We start from the raw sequence: 22,226 nt of genomic DNA, 5'->3' as shown, positions 1-22,226 counted from the left end.
GCAGACCGAACATAATCAAGTGGATTTTCCTCGAGCCCGTCAGGTTAGCCACCGAATAGACACATACTCTCATAGTCCAATATGGCTTTAATAAACCTCGATCGCCTCCACTTCCGTACGCGCCCATTCTTCTCCAACCACTTCACAGCTATTGCGGTCGTAGCCTCTTCCCTCCTCGTCTCTCCCCTCCTTCGATTGGCATATATCGACTACCAAACATGGTATGATCTCGGGCCCGGGGGCTTGCCACGAAATGTACTAGGCTGGCTCATCCAAGCTGCCCTTCGACCTATCGCAAAGGAAACCCTCAGCACAGCCTGCTACAGCGAACCAAAAACAATCGCACAAGCAGGTGTATATTCGCACAAGTCATTCTTAATAGAGGAGGCTGTGCCGGTGCGGACACCGCCGAGACCTGATGTTGGGAATTGGACAGTGCCACAGAGACAGAGGAGTGAGTTTGCGACGGACGAAACGAAAGAGGTAGGGCTAGTTACTTTGCAATAGTTTAATCAACAAGAGTTATGGCTAAGAATCCCACCCTCTAGCACATCCAATCCCACATACAACAGCTAGCACACTCCTCGGCCTCGAACCTACGCCTCGCCCCCTCCCGCCTCGAACGTCACGGCACAGCGCTCTTCCTAACCACGCAACAATTCCCACATCCCGCAGCGCAGAAAACCAAAGGCGAGATCACGCATATGCATGAGATCGATGGGTCATTACATGTGAGTCTAGCGCCGAAGGACGCGCAGTTGGTGATAGAACGGGGATGGGGACAGCGACATCCACTTAGTGGGGGGATCTTATATGCTGGCTATGTGTTTATTTATGCGCCCCGGACGAGCGAGGAGGAAGCGGTTGTCCAGGGGATTTTGGATGCTGGGGTCAAGTTTATGGTGGGTGGGCAGCCGGGTAGTGAGTGAGGAAAGTGGTGATGTTGTTGGATAGCTACCTGATATTCGCAATGCGTGGTTGACCCACCTCAGCGCGGCTATAAAACCTAAGGGTATAGTATGTAGCCCATAGCTATATTTCTTATTCCAGCATGACAACTTGCTTTGCTACTCTCCTCAATTATTGTCGGATTTGGCATTCTTTTTGCTTCTTTTCTTGTTGCTAATTATATATTCATTATCATCGTTAACTAGCTGAGTTTTAACTAACTTAGTGCTACCAATTTGCAAATATACTCTCTTGGTATAGTTCGCCGTGATTGGCACATTAAAATTTCCATATAAGGATGGCCTCGAGACCGCGAAATATACCATTATAGCCTAGGTGATCTTTATAGAAAGAAAATACACCTGACAAATATTGCTTATCTTTTAAAGATATTGATACTCAAATTCGTTGTAAAAAGCCACTAATCCTTCTATGCTTTCCTAGGTATCTAGCTAAACTTGTTGCTTATTATCACTCCTCCTAGTTTATATAGAGCAGTAACAATCGACTGTTCTATCGACCTAATCTGTATAGAGGAAGAGAGTATGCATTTGATGGCTAGGAGTGCCTCTGTCGTCATAATATATGGCATAGCTATAGGAATATTTTATTAGTAGGAACTATACATATTAAGGATAACCCTGATCAGGTGGGTGTCCTTATCTATAGGCGAAAATCACATAGTATCGGGAAATATATAATTATAGCCAAGGTATTCTTATGGAGGGTAATCCGTATAAAGAGGTGTCACTGTAAGAATACTCATAATTTGACCTTGGATACTTGCTAAAAACATCATGCTCAACTTGAAACTGTTAAAAATATAACATGTCATGTTGGGAGTGTGGCTGGGGGCATCAAAGGCGATTGCCACAGGAGTTGTATTAGTTTGTGGTTAGAAGGTGGATAGATAGAGAGGAAGAGGGGAAAATTGGAGTATCTTCTGAATAATGATCCGAAGGAATATTATTCTACCCAGGACTTAATACCCTATATGGCTTTATAGAGGCTGGTCCTCTCCAAAATTTGAACGATGAGGTTTCCGAATAACGTGTAGCTTGAATTCCAACGTGAGGGAAGTGGGGGGGCGACACACTGTGGTCTAGGCAGATAGTATTTTGAATGGGACTTTGAAGCCGTTCTGGTATCAAATCACAAGCAAAAGCGTCTTGAGTAGCGACTTGCATATATATTCACGTATTACTGCACAAAGCAGAAATGATGATGCTGCTGTTCAACGAATAGTTTCTATGCTAGCGGGCCCCAACCCAGCGGAGACAAATACTTGCGCCTTATTTCCATGTCCCAACGCCAGGCAGTGCATAAATCCACATTCCTTCCCTAGCCCGTCATCAAGAAACGAACCACATGTAGCCACACAGGCCATGAAGCCAGACATCGTATGGAATCCAACAGTTAGACTTGGGCGGTCGGGTCCCCAGCTGCCAGCTGCCCATTCTGTAATACCTCCATAACGGCCTCATCTTCAAGTTCTTCCTCCTCCTCTTCTGAATCCCCCGCATCGAGATCCTCCTCATCATCCTTGAATCCGCTCTCAATCTCGAGTTTTCTAAGACGTCGTCGCATGTCGTCTCTCTCTCCATGTTGCCACCTAATTAATGTTGCTGGTGCATGGACCTTGAAACCGTAGATCCGGGGGGTATATCTCTCGTAGCTCTTGGTGGGAATGAGCGCAGGGTAGACCTGGAATATGATATTATGAAAGGAGGTACCGAAATACGCTCCGTCTATTGCTGAATGCCGAGAGGATTTAGGGTTATAGATATCTTCGCATCTCGCACAGTAGAGTTTCACCGCCTTGACGTTCGGATTATCCGATTGCCCCATCGGCAATAAAGGATGTGATTTGCACATCACTCGTGGGCATTTGCCAAAGTCCGCCTTCTTGTACTTCTCGAGCTACAGCATGGTTTAGTTTTTATCTTGAACCGTGCTGTGAAAATGGTGCTACATACCATTTTTGCTAGACCTCTTGTGGTGACAATATATCTAGCGTGGACAAGTCCGTACAGATGCCTGGCTGACTTCTCTATCGTTTCTCGCATCTCATCGTCACAGTCCAGATCAAACACATCAGTGACTAGGTCGAGCGCATATTGATAGTATTGCACTTCGGTATTCAACCCAGTGAGGTTAAACCTATCAGTAAGATAGTCCTCGTCGATTTCGCAGAAGTATTCATTGCCTCGGGAGGAGATAAACTGGGAAGAAAAGGCATTAGTAAGTCTGTAACTTAAAGCTGAGATATAAAATATGCGTATAGCTAAGGCATGCAAGCTCCCAGAAGTTCCGATTATAAGACCTGAGCCGCCTTGCAGATTTTGGAGGACTCAAGGGGATCGAGGTTCTTGTAATTTGGAGTGCGAAATCAGGTGAACCTGTTTTGATATTCTAGCCATGTGCGGGACTGCCGTCCGTTTCGAAATGCCTCAAGCGATCTATTGATATATCGTAGGAATTCACCAACGGCGCTAGCTCCAACAAACGGTTGATAGGGGTGTGTGGGTGTGTAGGTGCGCGTGGATAACGGCAGAAAGCAGATTATTCACACTCAAGTGCAAGCATGATCAATCTAAGTTCTCAAACATCCTCCCACGGCCGGCGTTCTTATAGTCGACGAGGGACCAGATCGGCGGCAATTAGCAGCGAGATATTCCCGTGTATTCGTGTCTGACAGGTGGGCAGTAAAGCGGATATCGGAATCGAGGTCAAGAGTGGTAGGTAGTACATTGTATCGAGTGTGGTGGGCGCAGAGGCGAGATATCTCGGGCGATCGAAGGGGCGATCGTGTAGTCTTGTCGCACTGGCTCGCTGGTCTCCCGTATCATTCTGGGAGCTGCAATAGTTCCATGCCCATCCACTTGAACTGGCAGAGTGCGCGCCGTCCGAAGTTGAAATGAAAGTATCCCACATACCCAGTCCCTCCAGTAACTAGTGTAGTCACTGTCCGTTTCACTGTTGAAATCATCCATGGTGCACGCTGCCCTTTAGCAAGTGCTCAGGTAGCACTTGCTAGGTGTATCGGCAACGTTGTTCGTTGGGAGCGTCGAAAGAATCCCGAGGCTGGCGGAGTTATGTTATTTCGATGATGAGGCTTTGCGCAAGAAGCGAAGCACAAGAGTCGATGAGGGGCAACTTGTGCGCCTTTGATATTAGGCCAAGACCATCTTGCGACCCCCTTTTTCCTACCCCTTTAAATGTCACATCACACAATTCAAACGGCCACTAATTGGGATATGTGGATGGTAGCTCATAAAGCCCTTGCTCAGTGAATGGTTTAGGAGTTTATAATATGCTTAATACTGAGAAACATGCAGGATCTACTTCCTCTAAACCAACATATTGCAATTTGCACTCTCGTGATAATATCTACTAGTGATCAGAAGCTCTACGATCAAACGAGTTATATGCAGTGTGTTATTCAATGTCCAACCCAGTTAACACCTAGCGCCAACCCATGCAACAACAGCTAAATGTCTACTGCGATGTTTCGCCATTGCGAAGAGTGAAATAATCGGGGGAACCGCCCCGTCCTAAACTTCGAGGACTACGGCTACCACTACTTGAGCGGTCATCTTGGTCACTGCCATGATTTCCATTCAGGCTTTGGAAGGCACCCCTCCCGGGCCGTGGGACTTTTAGCCTTGAGCCCTCCAACATGAAGCTATTCGGTTCGCGGGTCTCTCCCGGGCTTCGAAGACCTACCATCTCCAATGCCTCCCTCAGCGTATCCCCGCTCTCATCCAAGGCTGTCAAGAAACGCGCCAGTTCTTTACATAATTCCCAGTCACCCTCATCCTTGGCCCTCGAGAGCAAATGTACGAGTTCCTCAGAGCTTGAACTTAGTTCCTCAAAGGTGTGCAAAATGAGGAGATACCCGCCCGCTGTTTTCAATGAACCCCTTTGCAACGATTGTTCGAAGAGCTCCTGTGGAGGGGGTAGATACGTAAAAAGGGTCCGCCAAGATCGCACCTCAGTCTTGCGAGTGCATTGTACGACAATGTCAAGATACTGAGGAAAGGAAGATAAAAATGACAACACGCCGGGTAAGAGAGCAGTCTCTGATGGAGGGGGGTTGTCAACCTCTTCGTCGAGAACGTTATGAAGTAAGACTTCGAGAGAGTGCGCAAAGTATTCTAGGTGTCGGTACTGATGAGCAAGATGTAGCGCTGCGGATGAATTAAACCTCGAGAGATGAAACCGGAGAACCTGAGGAATGAAGAGATGAGTCTAGCAAAGTGTCAATATAAATTCCGAAGATCATGAGAATGATAGACATACCCGTATCGTGAATTTGAAAAAGGCAAAATTCACGTCGCGACGTTGAATGAGGTCGGGTTCCAGACCGAGGATGATTCCTTTTCCAAGCAAGACTGATAAAGGATAGAAGTCTGTAGAGATTGAGACCATGGGGGGCAATTCTCGGGCCAATTCAGAAGGAGCCGATTGAAGAACATCGTGGACGTCTGTCCACACCCTCATCTCGTTACCGTCGAATATCCAGAGGGAATCTCGAAGCCCAGGACCTTCGTCTGTGCCAATTCCGTCGTCATCGAAACCCGCCAAAGCACCCGAAGCCCGCAGAGAATTTGCAGAAGGTACATCTCTCATAAGGGTATAATATTCCACGTTTTGGGCAATGACACGCATATCGTATTTGAGCCTGCCTTCTTCATTGAGCGACGGCTGGAGAAGAACGAGTTTGCCATCAACAAGGAAAAGCACTGTGGCCACTGCAACATCTTGCGATGGATCACCATTAAGCAGTTGTTCATCCGGCAATATCCAGCTTAACCCTCTTACTCGCGCAGGTGATCGCACAATACCATGAAAGGCAATTTGACCAACTTGAACGAGCTTGACAGAGCTAGAAGCGGCGGTGATGATGTAGTGATATAATAGATTGTCGTATGTGTAAACGAGTAATGAGTCCTCGCCAGAAGGGGCGATGAGGACGATGGGGCTTGGAAGTGCCTGAGAATGGAGAACCAGAGAATTATCCAGGGCAGCTTCCCGGGAGTATAAGCGTAGCTCGAATGACTCGCCGGCCTCAACAGCTGCGACAAGGATATGCTGATACCAGCACATCCCCCCTCGTACCTGGAACTCGTTCTCCATGTTCTCGTTGACGAAAGTTTTCCATCTACCGCTATTAATACTATAATGTGCTAACCCACGACGGCCTGCAACTGCAACATATCTGCCGTCAGCAGAGATGACAGAGCATCGTATAGGCCATTGATCCACAAGATAGCTTGAGGGAATCTCTGCGGTGTGCCATAAGGAGGATTCCGCAGATATGGTTGTTAAATCAGGCAAATCATATCCACGATAGACCATGACGTTCGATGTTGTTTGAAGCAGCGCTCGAGAAATATTCGACGAGGTGTAGCATCCTGTGACGGCGCTTCGGGCCATCTCCAATGTCCATATGCGGTCATCTTGATTGCCAATCATAATAATTTCTAAACCTCCTCCAAGCCAAGTAGCTTCCTTTACACCATCCAGCCAGCCTTCCTCGTGGTCCTCTGAAATGTTCCTGTCGGCACCGAAACTTGTCGCTCCTGGTTTGCCAAACACGCTCCACGTGGCCCAGCCCTTTTCATATCCAGCAAAGAGGCAGTACCCATCTGGAGAATATGCTAAACATGTCAGGTCACCCGAAGAGTCCTTCGACACCGAGAGTCTGTGGACATGTGATGCTGGAATGTTGCCGACGTAGTCCCTAGCTGTATAAACTTGGATAGTGCCGTCAGAACAACCAATGGCTATTAGAGAAAACCTAGCATTGATATATGCTTTGCTCGCATGGAACGCAGAAGACTGAGGACTATGGAAACAGTAGCCCCTGAAGAGTTTTTGAGGGCCATCGGCAACTCTAGATACGGGATGGCGTTGTACGGCATAAGCCTTTCCGTCGCTTGTTATCCAACAAGATATATTCATTGGCCTATCATGGATCATTTCCGTGACGCTTACTTTCTTTGGCAACCATTCCATACGACTGAAAAGCTCTGTGCTGGTCTGATTCCCAGCGGTATCTGGCGTCCATCTGATGCATTGTACTGCAGCTGGTTTCTGAGTTGCGACAACAAGCTCCTCATCAAGTGCCAATGCCATCCCAATCCCAGCATCAACTTTTATAACCATCCGAAAACGCACACTCACTTCCCGGACTCCGCCTCCCTCCCCCGGACCCCATAAGATTCTGTCACCTCCCTGACTTCTTGCTCCGCCGAAATTGCTCTGTCTGCGTGTCTGGATGCTAGTATGATTGGTAAAATGTGGCCTGTAAACTCGAGCATCCGGGTCTGTAGCCAATGTATATGTAATTAGATAGCCGTGTGTTGTTTGAACGACGAAGATGGCCGAGTCCGGTCGTACGAGGAGGGAAACGTTTGAACCATAAGTGCTAAGGGATCTGTTGGAGCGTACAACTACTGCTAAGATAGCAGTCGGCTATGAATATAAATTAGTCGACATCTATATCGCATTTCCAAACCAGCTTACCTTTGTTTGCCATATCGTCAACGACGTTGCAGTGATGACAGCGAAGAGGTGCCCAGTGCGTGAAATGCGCAGGGCAAGCAGAGGCTGCTTATCTGCAGACTTGCAATATGAGGTATCCTGTGGAGGCAATCCCGTAGACGCGCCATTCTGAGAGTCCTGTTCAACAGGCTTGATACCAGGAGTTATTGGGGTGATAGGCGTTATAGGCGTTGACGCCGGAGTGTCAAGGTCATCATCCAGTCTTCCTCCTGAGACAGTACTTGGAACATCCAGCAGTGATCCGCTACCCTCAGTTGTCTCGCGCGATTCGGCATCGTCGTCGAATGCAAATATCCGGTCTGTCCTTGCCTTACTATTGTTCGCGGCGTATATTCGGGGAGCTCCAATGGCCCAGTACATGGCTGCGCAATGCCGTTCGATGCCTCATTCGTATGGTGGCATGCCCGCGAAGTGGCACGGCAATGGCGCTTGAGAATGTTTGAACATTCAAAGCATCGTGGCCTAAATATCAATTGCTCTTAAGATTCAAGACATTGGGAGTTCCCCTGCAAGGACGTCGTCGGAGACAAGCGAATCACGGCCTTGGAACAAGCGAATGTCTGGAGGAACAAGACCCTTGAGACCAGCCCTCCTTGTTGCATGCTGGTTTGATTCACGCCTACTGTACAGTACCCAAAGCTTTAGTACATCATTGAGCTCTAAAGACATCCTAATTCTTTTGTTTGTGGTATTGCCATTCTTGACTCTGACGCAATTATATAAGGCCTTCGCCACGTCCTGAAGGCTTCGACCGACACCCTCGAGGGATCTATACTTCACGTCTACCCGCCCCTGATGGCACCCATCCGCCAGCGCCAGAGCATTTCCAAAGAAAAGTTTGGTGTCTACCTTAGTTCCCTCAAGACAACAACCTATCACGATCCATCATCACGTGGAGCTGGCTCTCATGGGTATGTTGCTACCCGTCCTGCAGTTCTGTGTTTGAAGTCCGACTTTGCGGCTTGGCTTTGCCTTTTTGCGTTTGAAATAAAGCGGGCCGTTGGAAGCTTTTATCATTGTTTCATTTTCTAATGCTACTACTTGGGACTCTTGGGAATTTTAACATCCCGTTTACTATTGGGATATCTAAATATGCCCAACACTGAGTCTGATTTCTCTACCACCACCTACAATAAAAAATATCCTCCGCCGGAATTGTTAAATGTTATAGATATATATACTAATCCCGAAAGTAGCTTAAGGTCTATTGCTTGGAATCCATTGGGCACCCTGATTGCTGCTGGCTCTGCAGATAGAACATTACGTGTGTAAGTTTGGCGATCCCACCTCTCTAAGTACCGTAAGGAATATATATTGATAGTCTCACAGTTGGAATCCAGACAGACCAAATGTGAAGTATTCGACGGAGCTTAAAGGCCATGCTGCTGGAATCGAGAAGGTGGCTTTTAATCCGGTGAAAGACGCCGAATTGTGTAGTGTCTCTAGCGATGGTGTTGTCAAGTTTTGGGATGTGAGGACGAAAGCGGTCATTAATGAGATTAAGGGCCTTGGTGATGCATTTACATTAGCATGGAGCCCTGATGGCGAGAGTCTCGTGGTTGGAAATAAGGTATGTGCCTCACTCCAGCGTTGAATGCCGTGCAAGTCTTGCGATTTCGTGGCTGAGTTACACGACGCCTTATATTATACACTGTGCTTACTGACTATCTTTAGGCCGACAATATCTATATCCTGTCTCCAACGCAGACGACACCGATTGCTTCTTATCAACAACCTGTGCAGACTAATCAGATCTGTTTCTGTCACAGCGGCAAAAAGATTTTCCTGACGACAGGCGAAGGGAGAGTCAAGGTTCTCTCTTATCCCGACTTCAAGCCCATCCTTTGGACGAGCCACGATCCCACTCTACCGTTTACCCTAAACGGGCACACCTCCGCATGCCTCACCGTCGAGCTGCAACCCACCGGACGGTTTCTTGCGACAGGTGGGTCTGATTCCATGATAGCTGTCTGGGATACGGCGGATTGGCATTGCCAGCGGACATTGATCGACATGGTGGGCCCTGTGAGAAGTATAAGTTTCAGCTACGATGGGAGTTTTATTGTTGGTGGCAGTGACGAAGGCCCCGGGTTGGAAATAGCTCATGGCGAGTCTGGGGATCGTGTACACACTATCAAAACGTCAGGGCCCTGTCCAGTCGTCGCATGGCACCCTAGCCGCTACTCTCTGGCGTATACAGATATGGGTAGTTTGAAGATTGTTGGAGTTGAACCACCAGAGAGAAGATGAAGAATATCAGAGCTCAAATTGCGAGATATCATCGGCATCCATTCCGAGCATCTCTTTACGGAAGAAATTGCCCACAACTAAACATTGAGGGACAGCTTGAAGCCCTACGGGGTATTCCGAAAACCAACCCTTTGAAATACCCCGTAAAAGGAAACCCGCTACCACTCTTTCCCAGCCTGTCGAAGAACGCAGCCCATTAACGGAGCATTCGGGCTTACCTACTCCTTACGTACAAGGGAGCACACGTATGTACCTACCTACCTATCTCCGTATGTACGTAGCATGGATCTTATTAGCAGTGGACTCACAGAGCACGTGGCCGTCCAATTCAAGTCCTCTCCCCATTTTATAAAGTTTCACCACACTCTGGATGCTTGGTCCTACGAAGTACGTAGATATAAGCCACAAAGCGCCAGACAAAGAGCAGACACTTCAGCCGACAATGTAAACGTCATGCCGCTAATGATTAATCATCAAGTTGCCTCGGCTCTCAAACGGCCACGCCCTATGGCTTTTAAGTGTTAAAGGGCTGTCGCGTCGCTGAAGAACATTGATAGTACATAGATACGACCAGATATGAGCCGGCGTAATATCACCCCGACTCGTCTAAGGAGGGGACTCTTCCCGCTGCCCTGATTGGTAATGTGTGCTCGAGAAGTCCAACCCCCCGTGTTGAGGCTGAGGAGAGCGTGATTTGGGTCGATTTGATTGCTCTGCTATTATTGGGTTTCCTGACAATTCCGCTCTCGAGGCCAACGCGGCAAGGCCACCTGGAGCCACCGTCTGCACAGATTCCGCAGCTTACGGAATCGATCCTGGATGTCGCTGGTGCCTTGCTCTCGAGTCCCAGCTTATTGTCATAGTTACGGCCGGTTTAGCGGGTCCTGTTGTGAAATCAACTTCAGCCCGCATTGTGGTCCTCATGGCGTTCACCTTAATTTGATCACACTATTGCCACACTGCCACCTTGACACTGTCCCTCTGCCACTATCAGATTATTATTATTCTACGCGTGGACGAGAGTATTTGCTGGAGTCGCGCTAGCGCAACCTTCAAAGGACGGTGACTTGTCGCGGCCCTGGACAGGAGGGGATCATTGCGCGTTGCAAACGGTGCCCAAGCTTAAAACTCCTCTTGTACTGTAAATGGTGCGGAAGAGCCAATTCCCTGCATCTTGCGATTCGGAAACGCAATTACGGTCGTCTAGATACGTGCTCAGGCTTACGGGTGTGATTTAGAGCCCAAAGACAAGACTCTTTGTTGAACTGCATCAATTCCATTCTGGTGATTTGCGCCAGTGCACGTAATAATCGCACCTTGAGGGAGTACCTACTACCTACAGTAGTCGTCGAGCGAGCGAGCGGCACGGTATCTTCGACCACTCGCCAAAGCGCTGGCTGGCGTTGGGTATCAGGATATTTCGACTCACCCTCCAGACGGCGTACATCGACTCCAGGAAGGTTCCACGACTCGAAAGGACCGGCTGAGACTTAGACGCGCAAGGCGACTGGATCGCAAAGATGTCCTCCGCTTCAAATACCCCTCCCGAGGACTACTTCAACGACCTCTCCCGCCCCACCGGAAATATTGGTCGAAATAAGCGGAGCAAGACCCCAAGTGGGGATGCGAACACAGCAACTCTTGAAGCTGGGAGCGGAGGAGACTCGACGGTGCCAAAGCCAAAGAGAATAGCCTGCATAATCTGCAGGAAGAGGAAGTTGAAATGTGATGGAACGAAACCAAGCTGTTCGACATGCACCAGATTGGGCCACAGTTGTGCTTATGATGAGGTTCGAAGGAAGTCGGGCCCGAAAAGAGGATATGTGAAGGCATTGGAAGAGAGATTAAGTCAGTCCATCCGAGTAGCCTCTTGATCTTGCTAGATCTAGAGCGTTTGTCTGCCTCCTCACGACTACGGCTAACCCACAACAATAGAACAGGTCGAGACGTTATTAAAAACCCAAGATCCTGTATCTGCCACCACGGAGTCCACCAAAACATCCTTTCCTCGGCCCAGCATTGGTACGGCTAACACCTCTATTCCGGGAGGGGATTTTGGCGTGTCGAATCCTGCAGCAGGCATTGTAGCTGGGGACCAGTGGGGTTTCAATGGCGAATCTCCTCAGCAGCCGCCACTGGACGAGCTGGCATTCTCGGCCGATATAAATATGAGCATGGGCATTGATGGGAGCACTTTTACGTGGGAGATGATCGGACTTGGTCTCGAGGAGCCGCTCCCTCCACAGGACACAATTGATGAATTGTATGTCAAATCTTTAAGTATAAATGGAGGCAACAACTTATATTGGGTTCTAGGCATGCCATCTATTTCGACAAGATCCATCCTTCCGTACCCATGATACATAAATACAGATACCTCGCGGCGATGAACTTGTAAGCATCCTAATTTCCCCGTTGACCGGGTATTCTGGTAGGAATTATTTGGCTGATAACCCAATAGAGCTCCAAGCCAACGACCCCCTGTTGCACTACGCTATGTCATATGGACACTTGCCGCTTCTGTAACTGATAAGTTTTTGGATCTCAAAGATCATTTTTATCGACGATCTCGAAAGTATGTGGAGATGGATTATCTGAAGGGCCATGGAGAGCACATGATATCAGTCGCGCATGCACAGACGCACGCGTTGATCGCCTCCTATGAATTCAAGATGATGTATTTTCCACGGGCATGGATGAGCACTGGGGCAGCCATTCGGTTATGTCAGATGTAAGTTCGTCTCTTGAACAATAGATGTTAAATGCTAACCTGCAAAAGGATGGGTCTGCACAGACTTGATGGAGAAGGTCTCGATGTTAAACAATGCCTCCCCCCGCCTCGGGATTGGGCAGAGCGAGAGGAAAGGAGGAGGACATTCTGGATGGCATTTTGCTCCGACCGTTACGCCAGTATCGGAACTGGTTGGCCGTTGACTATAGATGAGAAGGATATTCTATCACACCTTCCTAGTTCCGAAGAGGCTTTTGAGAATAATAAACCGGAGCGGACGCAAACGTTATCCGACGCTATGGATCCTACAGGGGCTAGTAAGCTCTCGGCATTTGCAGGCGTTGTCGTAATGGCCTGCTTGTTCGGACGAAATCTCATCCATCTGCATCGTCCGGATGCGGATGATCGGGATGATGACTTGAACGGGGAATTCTGGAAGCGCCATAGGCAGATGGACAACATCCTCCTCAATATCTCTCTATCTATGCCATCAAATCTCAAATTGCCTGCTGGTTTGACTAACCCTAACATTGTCTTTACGAATATGAATATCCACACTTCGACAATCTGTTTGCATCAGGCAGCAATATATAAAGCGGACAAAAACCGCCTCCCTTCATCAATTAGCGCAGAGAGCAAAGTACGATGCATCACTGCGGCTAATGAGGTTGCAGGTATCATGCGTTTGATTTCTCATCTTGACTTGTCCTCAGTAAGTAACCGCAAAAATCCCAATACGGAGATAGCTCTAACTGATTCCAGATGAACCCATTCATCTCATTTTGTTTGTACGTTGCGGCCCGAGTTTTCGTTCAATATTTGAAGAGCCGACCGGATGATAGCCAAACCGGTGACTCTTTGCGGTTCTTGCTCTCTGCGATGAATGCCTTGAAGAAGAAGAATCCATTAACAGAATCCTTTTTGGTTCAATTGGACGTGGATCTCGAAGGTCTTGGCATGCGAAACCCTAGGTATAAGTCGGTCTTCGCGTATAGCGAGGATAATGTAAGTACCCCTAAAAAATCAATCCCTTAACAGGACTGTCTAACGCCTTCCTAGCTGGGGATATCTAGTGCAAAGGCACCTATAATAGGAGAGCCACCCTTCGATGGACTGCCACGCCAAGACCGGAACCATTGCACTTTCATGCCTATGGCAGCTCACATCGACCTAGCAGATACTAGTCCCACAACTAATCCAGACCCAGTATCTGAAAGGCCAACGGAGCCTCAGGATCAAACTACTAGAGATGACTCAAATTGGGTGCCCTTTGATCCGAATCCACCAACTGATCAAGGGCAAGAGGTCCAACGAAACATGGCAGGCCTAGTGATTGGCGCGGTCCCAACAAATCGCTATGAGCGTGGCGAGATGACCAGTGGTAGCAGCTATATGACCAGCGAGAGTAGCAATAATGGCGGTGATGTGGTGCTTTCTCCAGCTACCACACAATCAACATCTAACCGGCCAACGCCGAATTCCGCCACACCTCCGGATTCCCTTTCCAACCTACAAAATACCCAATCTAATTCGGCTGGCAACTCTTACGGCACAAGTCCTGTATCATCGAATATCCCCGCTGTCTCGAGCAACGATCACCGTACCATGTCTGCATTCTTCTCCGGGGAGCCAGATTACAGCAATATTTCAGGAACGGGCTTAACACCGGATAATAACTTCACCATGCCGGAGACTCCTGGGAGGCAGTTTGATGTTCCCAACGGTTGGGAAATGGCGAATCAGCAGACGACTGGGTTAACTCCCGTAGGAGAAGGTGTTTTTCGACATCTAATGGGGCTTGGACCACTAGATCCAATGCAAATGTTTGTACTCCCCCCCAGCCTGATCTTCTAGATTCTAATTCTATTTACAGGGACATCGCTTGGGAAGGAGGCACTTAAATGGCCTTCATTGATTCCTGTGGCGTTAAAGGACATTTAAGTTTTGGAGCGATAAAAATTGGTTATGGCTACGACATTTTAATCTTGGGAAAAGAGGTATTACTCATATGGAACAAAATATGACTTTCGCGTATATAGCACCATTCATTTACGAACGTAGGCAGCGATCCGGGCACCTGCTATACGTTTTCACGGACTGTAAAACACACACATTTGGGGTTTGGGTTGGGCATTAGGGATTAGGTTTTTGGGATAGGGTTGGTTGATTCCCCCCCCGCTCTGGTTCTCGGGCAGTTCGATTATTTTCCCCAATCTATTCTTGGATAGGCATTATGAGGTCCAGATTGGTTATATTAGGACTCATAGAAATACATATACGGTAGTAATGCTAAAAGATGTAAAAAGATACAAGGCATTTTGCGATTGGTGGTTAATCCGGGAACGTAGGGCTCGTTTGAATGGTTGTCTGACATGGTGGCATTTTTGTACTCCCAAGCTCTTGACTTCTTGCATGAATGTGGAGGATGAATACTAATCGTGGTGATTTGTAATGCGTAGGAAGTCTAGAGAAATCGGACTGGGATGATGGGAAAGCGATAAGCTCGGTAGGTGGTATTCGGCCTGACGTTGGCCGGTGAGTGACTCTTATTCAATAGAGCGGTCTAGACAAGAAAAATGGATAGATGGATGAACGACTGGAGAATATTACATGATTGGCACTCGAGCCGAACCGAATAGATGTGCTGCTTCTCTATGCACTACTCTATATGGCTAGTGTTTGGAACTATCAGATCGCCAATTCTAGTCGTACATAAAATTCTTACATTCTACCACGCATATGCAACTGCGGGGTTTAAGGGTTCTATTTTGTACATGTTTGGTCCTGAACGTCTTGTACGCAAACACTTCAAGCTCGATGGGGAACATGGAAAAAGATGATACATGAGGGTATTCCGTCTACTTGACTCGCCGTTTCCCGTGGTTGCGCTCTCGAGGTGTAACCACCCATTTGTTTGGGTTTCGGGTTTTGCGAGTCTTGTACCCTCCTTTGGCCTGGATATGGTTAGCTTGGAGTCCTTGGGTATGGTTGGATAACTAGACTTACAGGCATGCCCCATGGGCTTACGGGATCAACGTTACCCTTGGACTTTCCTCGTCCACCACCATGAGGATGATCGGCTGTGATATTGTTAGATACCGCGGAGATACTCTTCATCGAATGGATAATACATACCGGCGTTCATAGCCAAACCTCTGACTGTGGGCCGGATATTCAGCCAGCGCTTTCGACCAGCCTTTCCAAGCTGTCGATGCTGAAAGTGAGGATTGCTGGCAACACCAATAGTGGCACAAGCATCTTTGCTCACTTTTCGGATTTCGCCACTTTGTAAACGGACCTGGACGTGTTTGCTGCCTCCTTTGGCCATATCATCCTTTGAAATAATAGTAGCATAAGTCCCAGCGCTGCGGCAGAAGACGGCGCCCCTTTCCTTTGAGGATCCGACACAGTACACCATGGTTCCAACAGGGACCATGTGAAGGGGCAAGCAGTTGCCTCGCCAGGCAGTCTTTGCTGCCAACACACCCGGATCTACAACTCCTCCCATGCTGTCGAGCAAGTCTTTTGGGATACCAGCTCGATAGCTCTGGACTACGTCGCCAGCCCGCATACCCTCAGAAGCAACGATATAGGATTTCCGTCCAGTGGCTTCTTCATTCAAGAATGCAATGTGTGCACTTCTCCCCGGATCATGCTCAATACGCTCGACCGTGTGTGGTCCAGGTGTCATCCGGGCAAAATCGACGACCCGTATCCTTCTCTTATGTCCACCACCTCGATGTCTGATTGTCACTCGACCACTATTGTTTCTACCTCCCTTCCCATGTCCCTTTTTGGCGAATGTCAATGGGAGGAATGGCCGCCCTTTCCACAGATGGTCGTTTATGGGCCGCTTGAGATGTCGTACACCGGGTGTTCGAGGCTTATATGTCCGCATTGCAAAGGTAGCACTGCTCTTCTCCGTGGAAGGTGGAGGTGCAAACCCGGCCGTGGTTGCCAGACTTGGGATTGGGTCGACCTTCACGGGCTCCACGATGGTGGCATAGGACCGCGAGATGGTTTGTTGAATTGAGAGGTATTTGCACGGGGCGCTATGCTGCGACTTGCGCAGCAGCAACCGCGGTTGAAGCATGGCAGGCAGATTGGAATATCCAATTGACCTAGTTGCCAGCGAGAATAGCCACCTGAGGGCGGGATTGACGAGGTGCTGGTGGTGGTTGGTGGTATGAGGGTGTTCCAACTCAATTTCTTGGATGTTCAGATGCTGCCCGGAGTAGTTTGGACTAGCGGACTGGCTGAGCCACATTTTGCGTCCAGCTCCAGCCACAGCCGACCCTTTTCCTTCGTGCCTTGCCTCTGAGGCAGATAAACACTGTTGCCAGGCCAACTTGCCCGGTCAACATCCCCCGTCCCCACCACGAAAGAGCTTCTGTCCCCACCACCGCCCTCGACACCTCCCACCCCGACACAAAATCCCATTTCTCCACGCCAGCTTTACGTGCAATTAAATCTAGAAAGGTTTATGCTCATTCAAGATTCTCACATTGCCATTTGCAACTTTTCAAATCCCATTGCGGGCTCATTTTCACCGAGTATTTCTCGCCCTTGCATCAGCAACCGCGTTCTGGGCGCCTTGCGTCGGTAGGGGTTTGACATCGCGCTAAGTCGCCAGCCATAACAAGCGAAAACACCTTTACTTGTCTTCCTTCATCACGTCTTCATACCTCTTCCCTCTCGAAGACAATCCTCCTCCTCCTCCCCTTCCTACGACTCGATATCCTCTTTACCGCCCTCACGTGAAGTTATTAGGCTTCTCAAGTCACCACTCGTCACGCATTGAGTTCCCTCGACACTCGGTCATCGATCGAGCCACGGCCTCTGTCAACATTGGTGATATCGTGCTGGCCCAACTCGACGGCAAGCCAATTACGCCTTTTAAAGACCTTCCAGGCTTTAGCTAAACTCATGTATGTTATTCTGGGTTTTCTTCGCGTTGGTTGCACATTATCGCGTGGTTGCATCGCTTTTCCTCAACGTATTACGCGGTTATATGCCGCGTTTGTCACCGCGTCTTACTAACTACCATATAGTTTGAATCCAACTACACAACACATAAACATTAATACACCCTACCACAATCATGCCTCCAGTAAGTTTGGCCAATCTATCCTACGAAAATCTAACCCCCATCTAAAATTTTCCGCGTCTGAGCAACTACTAATTGCTTTGATTCCAGGCTCGAGCAGCCAGCCGCAGGGTGGCCACCAACGAGAACGATGAGAACAGTGCTGCCGTTACGACACGACTTACGAGATCCAAGTCCCAGGCATTCGGAGAGGATGGTGGTCTCGGTGCTGCTAAGAAGCCACTTCAGTCAAAGAAATCGGCCGTTAATACACAACCGCTCCGCAAGCGTTCTGCACTAGGAGATGTCAGCAATGTCACGAAAGGCGAGGCTATCGATGGCAAGAGAGCCACGGTCAAGAGTGGACTCGTATCAAAGGCTTCCCAGCCAACCGGTGTCCAGAAGAATTCATCGCGTACCACGTCGTCCAGGTCAACCACCAATCTTAAAGATGGCAACAAGAAGGCGGAGCTGAAACGTGTCGGGTCTGGCGTTTTACCTTCCCAGAAGCGAAAGGCTACTTCCAGTACTTCAAATGCAATCAAGGAGGAGACACCTGTTGAAGAGGAGCAGCCGTCAAGAAAAAAGATCCACCTTGAAGCCCGAGAGAATGCACGTGCCGAGGATGTAAAAAAGGCACCACTTGAGGAACCTATCGTCGGGGATGAGGACTCTGTTAAGAGCAAGTTCGCAGATGGTGTTGAGGACTTGGATAAAGAAGACCTTGATGATCCGCTTATGGTTGCTGATTACGTTGTGGAGATTTTCGAGTACTTGAAGAAGCTTGAGGTCTCGACTCTTCCCAACCCAGACTACATGGACTCACAAGAAGACTTGGAGTGGAACATGCGAGGAATCCTTGTTGACTGGCTTATTGAAGTGCACACGCGCTTTCATCTCCTTCCCGAGACCCTCTTCCTGGCCGTCAACATCATTGACCGATTCCTCTCAGCAAAGGTTGTCCAGCTTGACCGCCTCCAGTTGGTTGGTGTCACCGCCATGTTCATTGCCTCCAAATATGAGGAGGTTCTCTCCCCTCACGTCGCTAACTTCCGTCACGTTACCGATAATGGCTTCACCGATGCAGAAATCCTCAGCGCCGAGCGATATGTCCTCACAGCTCTCAACTATGATCTGAGTTACCCCAACCCAATGAACTTCCTCCGCCGCATCTCAAAAGCCGATAACTATGATATTCAAACCCGAACGCTCGGCAAATATCTCATGGAGATCAGCCTTCTTGATCATCGTTTCATGAGCTATCTCCCAAGCCACGTTGCTGCGGCGTCGATGTACCTAGCTCGTCTGATTCTCGAGCGAGGTGAATGGGTACGTAAATCATCCATAGCATGACCGATCCACTACTAACAAGTCGCAGGATGCTACTTTGACTCATTACTCTGGCTACGATGAAGAGGAAATTGAGCCTGTGTTTAAACTCATGGTTGACTATCTGGCTCGTCCTGTCGCTCATGAAGCATTCTTCAAGAAGTATGCGAGCAAGAAGTTCCTCAAGGGTATTTACTACATTGTTCCAACTACATATAACAGGACGCTAATTCTCTTCAGCTTCGATTCTCACAAGACAATGGGCCAAGAGACATGCTGCGGAACTTGGTATCGATGCATCCTTACCCCTTAATTTGGCGGCGTGATGGGTTGGCCCTGCACCCTTATTCATAAGCGTCACGACTTGCTTCGGTTGCTCTCAGGATACGATACATTATTTGGATGGGATAGGAACTGAGAATACGATAGACGAATGACTTTCTTGAGGCATCAACTTTTCCATGGACATCTCGCCAAATCACGAGATGATTTTGTGCTGGATCGGTGTTATGCGAGCGTGTTGTTGTCTCTTACTTGTTCAGAGTTAGCTGCTGTGCTGCTTCATCATCTTTCAACTCTCAATTGGGTTCTGGCGTCAATATGCGTTTTCTTGGAAGTATGGAGTCTGGCATTTGTTACCTCGTTTGAGAACTTTGGTCTGAATACAGATGAAATGGCAAGAAAATTACTCTCTCAGCACACTCTTACAATTGCAATTGTACTTAGCTGCTGAGGCTTTTCTGTTTGACGGGATTATGGGAAACCCGCTGTACATATGTTGAACTGACTATCAATAAAATGGTACCGTAAAACCCCTAGGTTGCTGCGTGTATAACTATTCTACGAGCCCGATATTGCGGGAGTGTGACGACCTTGCGGTCGCCGTATCCTTGCTCCTAGTACCTAGGTCGAGCGCTAATCGTTGTGAACGGTCTATATAACATAGGTAGGTAGGTAGAACAAACAGCATCCCGACATAGGCTACGGAAATAAGTAAGGAGATATCGATGAGCTCGTCCAATACCATTAGAAAATATTTAGATGGCGAAGACTCGAGAAATGTCGGATATGGTTCACTTAACACTGTATCTACTTGTTGAGAATAGTTGAAAGATAGTCGACGGGCGGCGTCCAAAAGTTAATAATGAATTATGTATAGACCTTAAAACCATGGCATTTCTTAGTGTAAAGATAACCCTTTGGCCTCCTGACTTAATTAATCCATAACTATGCTATTCGTAGGTGTTGGACCGGAGGGAGTTGGCGAGGCGGGAGCGCTACGGCAGCACTTGGGCAACCCCGGTCACTTGTTCCATCGATAAGGCTTGGGAAGACCCAAGCTCCGTACATGCTTCGTAGTACTACGTACAGCTGCCCACCTTTCATAATACACTCCAGGCTTGCTCTTTCACAGCATAGCTTAGCTGGAGCTAAGTACACCATCATCATGTCTCTAGACCCCCCTACTTATCTCTCATCGCTTCAAAACAACATCCGCGCGCGCCCGATTCCCTGGGATGGTGCGGTACGGGCTGGAACCATCAGCGAGGATCAATTGAGCAAGATCCGAGCTGTAGACAAGGTCAGGAAGGAGCAGAGGAAAGAGATTATTGAGGACGATCTGGAGGGCTACTGCACGCTTTTTGTAGGTGCACCTGGAAAGCCCAGCGTCTTCGAGTCTGCTGCGAAGGGGGCGCATGTTGTGCAATACGTCCTAGTTTTGCTAGGAGATCTACTCGATGGTACGTATAGACACGCTTCGACTCAATGACGCAGAACTAACAGACATCCCACAGGCATTCCAGCCCTCCTGACAGCTATTTTGGAGCATCCCGATCCTTACAAGCCTTTCCTACCAATACTCGCACAATCGAACGACCCCGAGAGTCCTATACCCCTTCTTACTTCGACTGTCCTTGCAAAGTTACTGGGAGGAGCTCCAGATTTGACCGACGAAGGGTCGTCAGCACTACGCAAGCTATTCTCATACCTGTCTACCTTGACCAAGACGACAGATGGGGGTTTGCAGGATATTGCAGTGTTACAGTACTCTGGCTTATTGCGCGGCAAGAAATCGAGGCAGCTGTTTTGGGAACATAGGAGCGAGACCGTAGCACCGCTTATTGATATTTTGCGAGCTGCGGTAGGTATCGATTCAGCCAACGATTCAGCATCACTCTGGAGTGGTGCTACCGTCGGTCGGACCAATGTTGAAGGGACTCTTGGCGGGGGTGTTGGTCTCCAATTACTCTATCACGCCCTCTTGGTTCTGTGGCAGCTCAGCTTTGAGGGCGAAACTGTCGGGGAGGGCCTAGAAGAGTAAGTCTATCCTGAAGCTGCTAGTGAGATGAGTGCTAACCGACCCCCTAGTGAGTATGATATTATTCCTCTATATACGCAGCTTCTTCGACTGTCACCTAAGGAGAAAACTACCCGACTTTTAATATCATCTCTGTATAACCTGCTTTCCACAAACATGCAGACGCTGTTGCCCACTGCTGGGCTAGCCCGTCTTCCGGCATTGCTACAGAACATCACCGGCCGACATCTTACAGATCCTGATCTTATAGAGGATCTCCAGAATCTCAGTGAGATGCTTGAAGAATATAAGAAAACCCAAACAACATTTGATGAGTATGCTGCCGAGGTCAACTCGGGACACTTGCGTTGGTCGCCACCACATCGAAGCCCAACGTTCTGGGCCGAAAATGCTCGCCGAATCCTCGAGCATGACAAGGGCGAATTGCCAAAGAAGCTTGCAGAAATCATGAGCAAGCCTTGGGATAATGACAAGCAAGTCCTTGCTATTTCATGTAATGATATAGGAAACTTGGTCAGGGAGGTTCCCGAGAAAAGGTATCAACTGGAGAGGCTTGGGTTGAAGTCTAGAGTCATGGAGTTGATGTCCGAGAAAGAGGAGTCTGTGAGATGGGAGAGCTTGAATGCTTTGTCTGGGTGGTTGAGATACAGTTTTGAGACAAAGTAAGGAGTGGTGGGGTTACTACCATGTTGTTTTCAAGCTCTAGGTGTATTATCATGGTCTATAAGGAGCCCGGATCGGCACTTGTAGCTTTACATTCCCAGATGTTTTTGTGCTATGCATACTTGTAAGCGACATGTTGCCGTTGAAATGTATGGTGTTAGAATAGAGTAAGGATAATAGTTTGGAAACTATAGTTAGTTAAAGCCATACGGCATCTACAGATATCAAGACGCGCAAGATAGGTGCCTTAGATAAGATATATTTCCGCTTGAACCCGAGCTGGTCGGGTCCGATGCTACGGCCCCGCATGCCAATCGGAAGCTGGCTCA

General features: G+C 48.4%; 8 protein-coding genes across 8 annotated transcripts; 5 read left to right on the top strand and 3 right to left on the bottom strand.

Moving 5' to 3' along the window:
• Positions 1–81: 81 nt before the first annotated feature.
• On the top strand, positions 82–929 carry BP5553_01944 (uncharacterized protein; the record flags this gene model as incomplete). Its single annotated transcript, XM_032010567.1, has 2 exons — positions 82–483; positions 549–929. The coding sequence occupies 2 exons, from the start codon at positions 82–84 to the stop codon at positions 927–929; spliced, it is 783 nt and encodes a 260-aa protein (XP_031874621.1).
• Positions 930–2,364: 1,435 nt separating this feature from the next.
• BP5553_01943 (putative casein kinase II beta subunit) lies at positions 2,365–3,941 on the bottom strand (the record flags this gene model as incomplete). The annotated part of the gene is made up of 3 exons (XM_032010566.1): positions 2,365–2,868; positions 2,925–3,170; positions 3,885–3,941. 3 exons carry the CDS (start codon positions 3,939–3,941, stop codon positions 2,365–2,367), a joined length of 807 nt encoding a protein of 268 aa, XP_031874620.1.
• A 505-nt stretch (positions 3,942–4,446) lies between these two features.
• Positions 4,447–7,878, bottom strand: BP5553_01942 (uncharacterized protein; the record flags this gene model as incomplete). Its single annotated transcript, XM_032010565.1, has 3 exons — positions 4,447–5,199; positions 5,251–7,428; positions 7,480–7,878. The coding sequence occupies 3 exons, from the start codon at positions 7,876–7,878 to the stop codon at positions 4,447–4,449; spliced, it is 3,330 nt and encodes a 1,109-aa protein (XP_031874619.1).
• Positions 7,879–8,313: 435 nt separating this feature from the next.
• Positions 8,314–9,768, top strand: BP5553_01941 (Uncharacterized protein; the record flags this gene model as incomplete). Its single annotated transcript, XM_032010564.1, has 4 exons — positions 8,314–8,429; positions 8,715–8,786; positions 8,848–9,088; positions 9,193–9,768. The coding sequence occupies 4 exons, from the start codon at positions 8,314–8,316 to the stop codon at positions 9,766–9,768; spliced, it is 1,005 nt and encodes a 334-aa protein (XP_031874618.1).
• Positions 9,769–11,288: 1,520 nt separating this feature from the next.
• BP5553_01940 (Fungal-specific transcription factor-containing protein) lies at positions 11,289–14,400 on the top strand (the record flags this gene model as incomplete). Its single annotated transcript, XM_032010563.1, has 8 exons — positions 11,289–11,616; positions 11,704–12,031; positions 12,085–12,162; positions 12,230–12,499; positions 12,548–13,211; positions 13,262–13,504; positions 13,559–14,322; positions 14,373–14,400. 8 exons carry the CDS (start codon positions 11,289–11,291, stop codon positions 14,398–14,400), a joined length of 2,703 nt encoding a protein of 900 aa, XP_031874617.1.
• A 957-nt stretch (positions 14,401–15,357) lies between these two features.
• BP5553_01939 (Translation proteins SH3-like protein) lies at positions 15,358–16,766 on the bottom strand (the record flags this gene model as incomplete). Its single annotated transcript, XM_032010562.1, has 3 exons — positions 15,358–15,453; positions 15,506–15,579; positions 15,635–16,766. The coding sequence occupies 3 exons, from the start codon at positions 16,764–16,766 to the stop codon at positions 15,358–15,360; spliced, it is 1,302 nt and encodes a 433-aa protein (XP_031874616.1).
• Positions 16,767–17,600: 834 nt separating this feature from the next.
• On the top strand, positions 17,601–19,240 carry BP5553_01938 (A cyclin; the record flags this gene model as incomplete). Its single annotated transcript, XM_032010561.1, has 4 exons — positions 17,601–17,609; positions 17,697–18,914; positions 18,964–19,102; positions 19,155–19,240. 4 exons carry the CDS (start codon positions 17,601–17,603, stop codon positions 19,238–19,240), a joined length of 1,452 nt encoding a protein of 483 aa, XP_031874615.1.
• A 1,121-nt stretch (positions 19,241–20,361) lies between these two features.
• Positions 20,362–21,900, top strand: BP5553_01937 (uncharacterized protein; the record flags this gene model as incomplete). The annotated part of the gene is made up of 3 exons (XM_032010560.1): positions 20,362–20,656; positions 20,711–21,233; positions 21,285–21,900. 3 exons carry the CDS (start codon positions 20,362–20,364, stop codon positions 21,898–21,900), a joined length of 1,434 nt encoding a protein of 477 aa, XP_031874614.1.
• Between the last annotated feature and the right edge of the window lie 326 nt (positions 21,901–22,226).

This window comes from Venustampulla echinocandica (assembly GCF_003357145.1).
Source record: "Venustampulla echinocandica strain BP 5553 chromosome Unknown scaffold_0, whole genome shotgun sequence".
Taxonomy (NCBI): domain Eukaryota; kingdom Fungi; phylum Ascomycota; class Leotiomycetes; order Helotiales; family Pleuroascaceae; genus Venustampulla; species Venustampulla echinocandica.
The sequence above is the reverse complement of the archived record's forward strand: the minus strand, read 5'-3'. Positions and strand labels throughout refer to the sequence as shown.